Source organism: Nothobranchius furzeri, chromosome 18 (genome assembly GCF_043380555.1).
Source record: "Nothobranchius furzeri strain GRZ-AD chromosome 18, NfurGRZ-RIMD1, whole genome shotgun sequence".
NCBI classification, from domain to species: domain Eukaryota; kingdom Metazoa; phylum Chordata; class Actinopteri; order Cyprinodontiformes; family Nothobranchiidae; genus Nothobranchius; species Nothobranchius furzeri.
In genome coordinates this window covers 23,615,555-23,627,217 of record NC_091758.1, presented here as the reverse complement: position 1 = coordinate 23,627,217, position 11,663 = coordinate 23,615,555, and the positions used below count along the sequence as shown (strand labels likewise).

General features: G+C 44.1%; 1 protein-coding gene across 1 annotated transcript; it reads right to left on the bottom strand.

Moving 5' to 3' along the window:
- Positions 1-4,854: 4,854 nt before the first annotated feature.
- Positions 4,855-9,679, bottom strand: LOC129163738 (uncharacterized). Its single transcript, XM_070546778.1, has 4 exons — positions 9,203-9,679; positions 9,042-9,108; positions 8,621-8,792; positions 4,855-4,943 (listed from the first exon to the last, which is right to left on the bottom strand). Coding segments are annotated over exons 1-4 (717 nt in total). The 3' UTR covers positions 4,855-4,942.
- Positions 9,680-11,663: the final 1,984 nt, after the last annotated feature.

Below are 11,663 nucleotides of genomic sequence, written 5' to 3'. Positions count from 1 at the left end.
GTGGCATTCAACCTTCCCCCTGTGGTAGGCGAGTCACCAACGTCAGGTCTAGAGGTCACTAGTACCAGCTGTAGGAGTAGGGTCAGTGATGATGTCAGCCCCCCCCCCCCCCCCCCCCCTTCGGCAGGTGGCATCCCCACCGCAAGGTACTGGGCTTCAGCTGGAGTCTCGGCGCAACCATCAACTCCCCCTTCGGCAGGTGGTGTTCCCACTCCAGTGTGCGGAGTCTCAGGTGCAGTGCCACTGCAAACTCCCCTAGGTTAATGTTGGTTTATGCTTGACGCATCCGCGAGGTTGCGTCATTTTAACAACCACGCCCCTCCACAGCGCCTCCGCACAGCCCAAAATTTCCGCACAGCGCACCTAGGAAATTTTCTAACCATGCGGATGGTCGGACGCGGAAAAACATGGCGGACTGGCAAGAAGTAGTATGGCAGAGGTTCGTAAATACAGACATTTGTATGATTCAGCTCTCAAAGATCACCGCGATCAACACGTTGTTAATAATTCTTGGAGAGAAATAGCTCGCACTGTCGGAAAAGACGAGGACGCTGTTAAAACATGCTGGAATGACATGTTGTAAACAACAGTAATTTTTACTTCTACTATGGTGTAGTGTTGGATGCATGCCGTAGAGCTCTATGCTGCCCCCTACAGTTTGGGAGAATATTAGCTCACCGCAGAGACAAGCCGCATGAACCTATAAACGCTGCAAGTTGTGAAGCGCGTTCCATCCGCGAGCCGCATCACCAAGCGGAAAGTGAATGCGTCAAGCATAAACCAAGCTTTAGGTGGTTTTCCCACCCCCGAGTGAAGCAAGGACCATGGGGTACCAACAGCTGCACCTTGTTTGGCAAGAGAGTCTGCAATCAGATCCTTATCAGTTCCGGGTTCATGAGAAAGACCTTTGACTTCACGCCAATAGATCTGCATGTCATGTGATGTCGCTAGGGTTATCACAAGCCATGAAGAGGTCTTGATGTTTAACGGGCTTCCGGTCAGAGGTTAAGAACCCGTTAATTTTCCAAGAAGGTAAGGGAGGTGGTGGAGGACCTAAACTTGGAGACGGCCACAGAAAAGGAACGCTCAGAAAGATAGGAGAACCACTCCAGAGCAGTTCCTGATAGAACTGCCCAGTCTCTCAGCCTCTCCAGTAGCAGGTGATGGTCAACAGTGTCAAAAGCTGCAGTCAGGTTCAGCAGGACCAGAACAGAACAGTCCCCTGCATCACTGAGTCAGAAGGTCATTAGAGACCCTAAGAAGAGCTGTTTCAGTAGAATGAGCTCTACGAAAAACTGACTGGAAGCCATCATAGATGTTATGCTCATCAAGAGCAGCTGTGAATTGTTTAGCCACAACCTTTTCTAAGATCTTGGAGATGAACGGAAATTTAGAGATGGGTCTGAAGCTGCTATGGAGAGAGGGGTCAAGACTCGTTTTTTTAAGAAGCAGGTGGATTACAGCATTCTAAAAGTAAGCAGGGACCTGACCAGAAACCAGAGAAGCATTAATAATGGAGAGCACGCTGGGACTGATGGACTGAAAAGCATTTTTAAACAAAGATGAGGGTAAGATGTCAAGGGGGAATGCAGAGGTCTTCATAGAGTTAACTAGTTTGGTTAACTCAGGCAAAGAAACAGGAGCAAAGCTATCTAGGATGATGGGTCTGGTTGGAGTCGGGAGAGGCAGCGATAAGGCTGAAGGAGAGATGCTAGATCTAACCTTATTGACTTTGTCCACAAAGAAAGACAGAAAGTTCTCACAGTCTGCAACAGAGTGGATGGAGGCTGTAGGAGAGGCAGGAGAGACGATACTGCTGATGGTGTTAAACAGCACCTTGGGGTTCCCTTTGCTCTGGGACGTCAGGTTGGAAACATAGGAAACCCTTGCATCTCTGACTGCAGAGTTAAAGGATGTCAGAAGATCTTTTAGGTGCAGCAGATGGACGTGGAGATGAGTTTTCTTCCACAAACGCTCAGTTTTTCTGCATTGGCGCTTCAGGCTGTCAGTAAACCAGGGAGTAGGGTTCACTGCAGGAACTGATCTGGTTCTGACAAGACAGATATGGTCCAGAATGGAGAGGCAGTGATCGTTAGACTGAGAAGGTAAGGAATCTGGGTCGTTATCAGAAGAACAGGGTGGATCAAAAGCAGCAGAAAAATTTCTAGCTGTGCTCTCATTAAGAAAACGAGAACTAACCATACGGCGAGCAGGAGGTGGGGACGCAGAAACTGACAAGTTAAAGAAAATGCAATGGTGATCAGAAGTAAAAACAAGGTCCAGAGTGTGCCCCCTGGTGTGTGTGGGGCCAGAAACATGATGGGTAAAGCTGAAGGAGTCCATAATGCTGGAGAAATTCATGGCAAAGTGATGGGAGGGATCATCAACGTGGATGTTAAAGTCACCAACAATCACCAGTCTGGACAGCTTCACAGTGGAGGATAGAAAGTTACTAAACTCCTGAAGAAAAGAACTGTTTGGACCAGGTGGACGATAGACCACAGCACAGTAGAACGGGTCCTTACGCCCGACTTTAATCAGCTGCAGTTCAAAGGAAGCAAAGTGACCAGAGGTTGTAGAGCTACGTGGAAGATGGTCTCTGAAAACAACAGCTAGGCCTCCCCCACGACCAGAACCCCGGGGCTGGCTAAGAAAAAAATTACCACTCGGGCAGAGTTCAACCAGACCAGAATATCGTGGGCGATCGTGAACAAACGGAAGGACAAAAGAGTCTGGCGATCATAGGAGATGGTAGCAGGGACACTACTGAAGAGTATCGCAGACAGGAGCAAGGTGGAAAAGAGGAGGTTAGTGGAGAAAAGTTTGAAAAAGTGGCCGGTGACTGCGGCTAAGCCAAGCACAGGCGCCATCTTGTTGCTGACCGGAAGCGGAAAGAGGGTCACTGGCTGATGTTGTGTTTCAATGACGATGATTTTCTGTCCACCAATGTAGCTGGAAAAGTGTTTAACTGCCCACATGGTGGAAAGCAAAGCTTTTCACAGTCAAGAGTATTTAAACTCAGGACCGGACAAGAGCTTACTAGCATATGCTTCGACACGCCTGTCACAGTCATATACTTGATAAAGACCGACACTGAAGCAGTTAGATGAGAACACGACCTCAAGGTGGAACTCTTTGTCACAATCAGGAAGCGCCAGGCACGGAGCTGAGCATAATGCGACCTTCAGGTCGTACATGGCCTGTCGTTGCTGCTCAGTCTGAGGATGTGCCTTTCGAGTAGAATGAGCCATGCACGCGTGGCCTGTTGCTGCATGTCATTCCCACCTGCCCTAGGGGAGGGAGGTTGACAGTTGCAGTGGCACTACACCTGAAGCCTGATTCATGCTTCTCCGTCTGCGTCAGTGCGGAGACACGCAACGTCCTTGCGGGCCTGCCGGAGAGCTCCGCAAGGACGGACGGAATCGAGCTCTCTTTTCTAAACATCCGTCAGTCGAAACGGACAACGCAAGCTTGTGATTGGTCAGGACGCCGCTGTTGTCTACACCGCTACCATTGCGCCCTCAAAAGCATAAACAGAGCCGAGGATAACTAGCGGCAGACACGGAAAAGCTTGAAGAATACATTGCGACTTAAATCTAAAACATGAATGTTTAATTCCCCCGTGACTGGAGGAGTGAAAAGATACGCAGCAAGCGTTTTATTTGTGGACGGAAATGACAGGAAACGTGGGTTTAGAGGTGGTGAGCGCATGAAGAGGTGGAGGAGGATGAGAGACAAATTTGTCTGTGTTAAAAAGTCTCTTATATACAAAAAAACACAATATAAATGAACTATCTTGGACCGATACATGACCGGATACCACAGAACAGCGCTACGCCCTCTGTTGTCCTGCCGGGCAATTGCTTTGCAACACTCCCCAGGAGACGGAGAAGTATGAGGGCAAAACGCTTCCATCAATCCGTGCGCGTCTGTCTCTTGCGGAGCTGACGGAGAAGCATGAATCAGGCTTGAGACTCCGCACCCTGGAGTGGGAACACCACCTGCCGAAGGGGGAGTTGATGGTGGCGCTGAGACTCCAGCCGAAGCCCAGTACCTTGCGGCGGGGATGCCACCCGCCGAAAGGGGGGGCCGACAACATCACCGACCCCACTCCACTACAGCCGGCGCCCGTGACCCCCAGCCGAGCCGGCGAGTCACCCACCGACGGGGTGGCCGAACGCCCCCCGCACCACCACCGGCCTACCCCGATCTCTATGACTGCACCTGCGAGTCGACTGAGGACCCTCTGGAGCGCACATGTGTCGCCCTGAATCAGTTCTTCCTCTAAAAAAACAGATGTGTCACTGTCTATTTCCTCTAATTCTTCATCAGTAGGAGACATTTCCTCCTTTTCTTCTAAAGAAAGTGATATTTCATCATTCTCCCCAAAGTTCTCCTTTATAATTGTGGAAAGACCAGCCTGATTCTCCCAAATATCCCTCTCTGTAGTCAGAGACAGACCAGCGTCCTCCCCCCATTGAGTCAAACACATCCAAATCTGACGTAGTTACTTCATCTGACAAAAAATCAGAAAGATGCTCCACCTGAGAGTAAATCTGTAAGGCTTGTTACCAGCATTCAGACATCAATTCTGTTTGCTTCACAGCCAGACAGGACACTGTAAAAAAAAAAAGAAAAAAGAAAAAAAGAAAAAAAAAAAGAAAAAGAAAGATTTTTCAGTCAGTGGTTCTGCGTCTTCATGGGCCACAGAGAGACTTGTTTGGGATCCAGAATCCTCTTCATGGAAAACCATTTGTTCGACGTCTCTGAGTAGACCAGTTGCTATCTCCAGGCCAAAACCATCGCTGCTTTCATATTCTGGTTTTCGCAAAGTGGATAAACTGTCTTCTGTTTCTCCGTAAGAATGTTCAACATCAGTTCTGTCAGCTTTCAGAGAGAGACGATTCGTCCCTTCATCGTCTGTAACCGATGGGTCGATGTCTCTGTAAAGAAGAAGAAAGTATCATTTCTATAGCGCCTCTCAAGATAAAAATCATGAGGCGCTTCTCAAAAGCACAAAATGTAAAAATATAAAAAAGCATTTAGAAAATGTTTAAAATACATATTTAAAATGAGCAAAAATTGGCAATTGTGATTAAAAAATGTCAAGAAAGAGTGAACAGGAAAGAGGGAAATCAGCAGTGTTGGGCAAGTTACTTCAAAACTGTAATACATTATTTATTACTTGTTACCCTCATTTTAATGTAATTGATTACATTACAATATTACTGATTTTAAAATGTAAGGCATTACACTACTTTGGCATTACTTTAAGTTACTTTCACCAAAACAACTTCAATATGAATCTGGTAATGTGACGCTCAGTGCTTTAAAATGATTGTTTATTAAATAAAAGCAACAACAATCTGTACTCTCAGCACGCTGCCATCTTAGATTAACTGAGCAGGGAGTGAGGTGGTGGGGGCTCCAAGCCTATTTTGCTTTGGTCCCCAAATGCCTTGATACGGCCCTGGATGTGGGACTGACTTCTGGGGTGATCTGATTCTATCACATGTATAAATATGAAATGCTTGTATATTTTAGCTTTTCACTGGTAAAAATGTGTATTGGGGCTAAATCTACCTACTTTTTTTCTTTTCAAGCTCTTTGTTTTGTTTTCTTGACTTTATTTGAATAATTTCCGGCCCTTTCTCTCTCTAACCTTCCTGCATGCTGCATGTTTTCACCGTCTTCCAGAAAAACAGTTTCCTAGATTTCTAATCAGCCAAAGGGATCTACCGAACGCAAAAAAAAGCTTAATATGCGCTGCGCTCCCGCAGCAATGAGTCGAAATCACCGAGCGAGGGCACAGATTATGAACTCAGCTGAAGCAAAGCACATCAGAAATGTACAGAAAGTACAGAGAATATGAACGATCGCAAGTGAATGACTTTGTTTTGGTGGAGCGATTTTGTGAATATAACAGCAGCCGCGCGCAGGACACAGCTGGAGTATTTGAGCCATTACCGCTGCGTCCTCTCTGCTCATAGAATGCCCGCAAAGCTGAGTCCATAAATGACGTAATATATGTAGCTACCGGATCTTTATTTTGGGCTTTCCGCAATTTAAATTTTTAAGAAACCCACATCTTGATTCTGGGTTTAAAAATGCATTGTAATTACTGCGTTACTGACAAATACCGAGTAAATATTACCATTTTCTTTCCCTGTAATGCCTTACATTACCACATTACAGCAAAAAGCAATGCATTACAGTAATTAATTACTTTTGTACCACGTTACTCCCAACACTGGAAATCAGTGGATCAAGATAAAGACGTGTTGATTTTCCGGGTCCAAGGCTATTAAAATCAGACTCCGGTTGTTCTAAAGAGGATAAATCCTCTTTTTCTGCGTCTCCATAAAAGTATTTATAAGCGTTTCTAGCCGCTTTAATAATCAAAGCACCTGCTACCAACCCAGTAACGGCAAACATGGCCGTATTTCTTTGAGTTTTTGATTGTTTTATGCTCTGACATGTACTGTCAAGGATCGTCATGTCCAATCTGTCACACCCTGTCCTGTCTCCCCTTATGGTTTAGTCATGTGTCTCTGTTAATTGCTCCCACCTGCCTCTCATTTTCCAATCACTGTGTTACGTATTAAAGCCTTTAAACCATTCCTGCTTGTCTGCCTGCCTGCCTTTGCACCCGCGTGTGGATCCTGCCTCAGCTTCACTCACCGGCACGCGTCTGACAGAAACAATGATCCAACACGAGACAAAGAACTGAAGGGGTTTAAATACAAGAGGTTGGGAACTTGGGTGATTGGAAAATGAGAGGCAGGTGGGAGCAATTAACAGAGACACATGACTAAACCATAAGGGGAGACAGGACAGGGTGTGACACAACCAACTGAATTTACCACAGGATGACTCCCGTTGAAGGAACACTTGGCAGTTTAGGCTTGTTTTAGCACCCCCTAGTGTCCGTTAGTGAAACCAAACGTAAAACTTATCGCTGTGCGTTCGTATTTTTATTTTAACACCTTAATCTAACAGCTGAAATGTATTTTCATTAGTGTTTACAGGAGTGATTCATCACTAAATAAAACATCAGCTGTGTTCATGATCTAAAACATGCAAGAAGCTGGAAGCAGACTGCAGCGCCAGGTATGTCAGCTCCTTTTTCTAAGTGCAGCGGGGAGTGGCCCAACACTCTAAAGTTGCAAGTGCGGTATTTTGGCCACAGAGGGCAATGGGAGTCTGAGTGGCATTTCATTAAACCTGTAAAGGGTCATTTTAGCACATACTGGGTCAAGAAAATGATTTAAAAATATGAAAAATTGGCAAAGTATGGCTTTAAACTTCAGAAACATCTGAAGGAGGATCAGTGGAAACAGGATGCAACAAGACAACATTTAGAGCTTGATGGCAAAGGCTGTGAATGTTAATGTACACGATATTTCTCAGTGATCTTTATTTTAATAAATACAAATATATTCATATCATCATTATGGGTGTTGTGTGTGGAATTTAGACTATTTTGGTATAAGGCTGTAATATAACAAAATGAGAGAAAAGTGATGTTCTCTGAATATTTTCTGAATGTACTGTATTTTGGAGAAATTATCACGCTTTTAAAAGGGATATTCCACCCCAAAGTGAAGTTTGGTCTACTTTCATTTTCCCCACAGTTAGAAAAGTGAGAAAAAGCATTTAGTAACCAGCACAGAAATTCTCCTGATCTGGCAGCAGTACGTCTGCTTTTTAGCTTAGCATCAACAGTGAATGACAGATACTAGCATTTTGTGTGCAAAAGTGATTAAAAATAGTCAATGCAAATTGTTCTTGGTGAGCTCAATAATCGTGTCGACGGAAAATATAAAGTAAAAAGTAACACGAAGGATTTGCAGGGAGCCGATTTAGACTTGGAACTACATTACGACAAAGCACCACTGTAACCTGCCGCTGCATGGCGTATGGATATAACACAGCGGTCCAAAAAACCTCCGGCTTCTGTAAACAAACATCTGTGGGAATAACGTGAAATATGCTGCAGCTGTATGTCTTTGGCTCGTTTTCACATCCCTTTGCTACATAAGTAAGGCTTTTTCTTGTATTACACTTGTATAATAAACTACGGAAAAAAATACTGTGCAAATCACACGTAATTTTTGACCGCTGTGTTATATCCATGCGCCATTCAGCAATGGTTACAGTGGTGCTTTGTCGAAAAGTAGTCCCAAGTCTAAATTGGCTCCTGCAAGTCCTTTGTGTTATTTCCTAGTTTTTATTTGCAGTCAACATGATTATTGAGGTCACCAAGAATAATTGGTATCATTATTGAGCCATTTTAATCACATTTGCACACAAAATGCAAACTTTTGCTATTCACTTCCATTGTTTATGCTAAGCTAAAGCAAATGGACTGCTTCCAGATCAGGAGAATTACTGCGTTGGTTACTAACTGCTTTTTTCTTACTTATTCAACTGTGGGGAATATGGAAATAGACCAAATTTCACTTAGGGGTGGAACATCCCTTTAAATATATTGAAACCCCATCAACAAATTTGCCAACTTTTGATTATGACCAGATTGATAGTTTTGAAATCTTGGCATTGCTGTTTTTTTCTACAGCGCCGTGTTTTCAAAATAAATAATTTCACAGGATCATTTTACCATTGCACAAACTCCAAAGTCTTTGCTGCCTCATCTTGATATTGCAGGTTGAAGATGTAAAATGTGGCAGACACCGCTGCAAGCCCTGTTGAAAATGTTGGCAGGACCCCCTCAAAGATGACATGGCCTTCAGCACTGACCATCCATCCACTCAGTTTTTGCTCATTGCCACCTGTGGTGGACAAAGATGAACGTTTTTGTTACATTTTCTCTCAAATTTTTATCCACACAATATTTTAAAACATCAGAACTTAATTTAAGGTCAGCAAGACAATTCTATTCTAGTAAAGGCTTTTTAACAATGTTAGGCAAGTACCTTTGGATCTCCTTTTTTACAAGTGTTTATATTCTTTTTACATATATACATATTAAGCAACTTTAAGCGAAACATGTGAATAGTGCTAATCAGTTCTGAACTCACTCAAAATCAGACGAGGGCTGGCTGGCAAACTTAGGCTGGTTTCGACATCCGCTGCCGTTGCAAACTCCTGTAAAACATGGACAAGTGTACATTAGCAAGACAGTATGCATATACATACAAAAATGGATGAAGCTCATAATATTTATGTGCAATAAGCCTACATCAGTAGTCAGAATCAGCCCATCAGGGGACTCCTTGAAGTGAGCCATCAAAAGCTGGACAACAAGGAATGTTAGATCATCAGTTTCTTCTTGTGCCAGGATTGTCTGGACATTAGCAGTCTTGACTTTAGTGCAGAAGTACTCCACAATGGCATTAACAAACTCCTCAATTGACAGTTCCAAGACACGGAGGATGGCAACATCAGTCAGCAACTCAAAGTGAGAAAAAATTCTACGTTGTGTAAACAGGTATGGCCAGCTGGTTTGCAGATCAGTTAAGGAGCGAGCAGGGATCCTGTTTATATGTTTGCGCTGAAGGCTAAATGTGGTGTTCATCAAATCAGTCACTTCGGGCCTATCCTGTCTGTTAATGCCATACTTGCTGTGAGTGCTCTGTAATCTTTGATGTTTCTCTTCCACTGTGTCATCAGTTTCCTCTGGAGGAAGTTCTGGCTGGAATCTTGTACATCCATACATATCAGTTGGTCCCCGCTTGCAAGTGATTAGGACACAATCACGCTGCCATCTTTTTATTATTTTTACAAAATGCAGGACCAGAGCGAATACGGTTTGGTTAGAAAAATGAGACAGTCCAAATGTTACAGTTTTTTTCGATTGCTAAAACACGTTTTTCAAAACTGTACGTTTCTTTCAAAACTGCACACACAAATTCCTAAACCGTGGCTTCCCTTTGCAACAAAACCCTGCCATCACGCATCTTAACATGTTCCCAAAATGGAACACATGTTTTCATTGGTAAACACAGCCACATTTTCACATGACACATACATACCATTCATTGCTAAAACACAAGTAGCCTTTGGGTGAACACTACCAAGCATGGAAAGAACACTGAAGAGCAAAACTGAAAACACAATTGTCTAAATGGAACACAATGAATTACACACTGAATGTATGACAGTGCCCACTTTTTTCTGAGGCCTAGTCCACACATAGGCTGGGTTTTTTTAAACGAATATCCGCCCCTCCAAAAACTTGCATCCACACCACCTCGTTTAAAAAAAAAACTCTGTCCACACGTACCCGGATAAATACGTTGTAAAGGGCATGCCGGACATGCCAGACCTGTAGGCGGCAGTACTTCCCCCGTTCTTAACCTCGTCCTTCGTCTGTGGTCTTCCGCAAGGAGCAGTAATTCCGCTTGCAAAAACAAACAAGCAAAAAGCGCTTGGACAATTGATAAAGCAAGCGCAGCTCTGAGGGCATCCATACTGTCGGCTAGTGTAAACACAGGTCGCACACGTGATGTCAGCATTTTTCTGTCACGGAAAGTGACGTTGCGGACCTTAAAACTCCGGTTTTGTCTGTCCACACGCAGACACCCAAAACGGAGCAAACGCAGATCTTCACTTTGGCCGGAGTTTTTAAAAAGATCCATTTTCGTGTGAAAAAACTCCATTTTCGTGTGGATGACAGGCCAAAAGGTAGAAAAATATCTACGTTTTGGCAGATCCCCGGCTACGTGTGGACAGGGCCTAAGACAAACATTAGACATCACACAAATTTTGAAACAAAACATTTTATTTTTACAGTTAACCCCCCACCCCACCCCCTCTCCCATTCAAGCATAATCATGGGCATCATGCCTCCTGTCTGTCTGGCCAGAGGGCCTCATCAACATCACAGGCGATGTCCTCCTGGTCCAAATAGCGCTGGAAGTACTGCCTCGAGTGCCTCATGAAGCCCTGACAGGCCTCAAAGGCCACATCTCTACAAGCCTCCTCCATGGCTTGAAGCAGTGGGACCTTGCTCTGTGGATTCCTTTCGTACAACTTCCACCTCCAGGCTGATAAAAACTCCCCAGTGGGATTGAGGAAGGGGGAATAAGGTGGAAGGTATAAAATGGAAAACCGTGGGTGGTCCTGAAACCACTCATACACCTGGGTAGCCTTGTGGAAACTTACTTTTATGCTTCAGTCCCTGATTGCAAATTGCTCGCCAGACCCGACAGTTTAGACATTTGAATATTTGTGTGTTGTTGATCAAAGCTTTGAGAATTTATGTGAGAAGTGTTTGTAAACCTGAAAATTGTGTGTTGTGTTTTGACAGCAAGGTAATGTGAAATTGGCATCAGAGTTTAAAGGAGGAAAATCAGAGTTCAAATATGATAAGGAAATCTTAAGTAGTGATAAACTGAGTCAAGCGATTGGGAACAGAAGTAGAGGTTGTGAAAACTGTGCCTCGTTTTTGCTTTTTGAGTTTTAGCAATGGAAAAAAACTGTAATAGGGCCACTAATAGCTTACTGCTATTATAGACCAGTCCGAAGTCAGCATAAAAAGTGTTGGTACCAAGCCCCCACAATGCGGCTCAAAAATTGAGCCCAGCCCGGAAGTACCAAAATTTGCAGTTCCACCCTCATCCGCTGGGGGCTGGTGTCAGAAGCGAGCAAATCCTCATTGACTCCCATGTTAAAAATACCAATTCCACAGCAGAAATAAA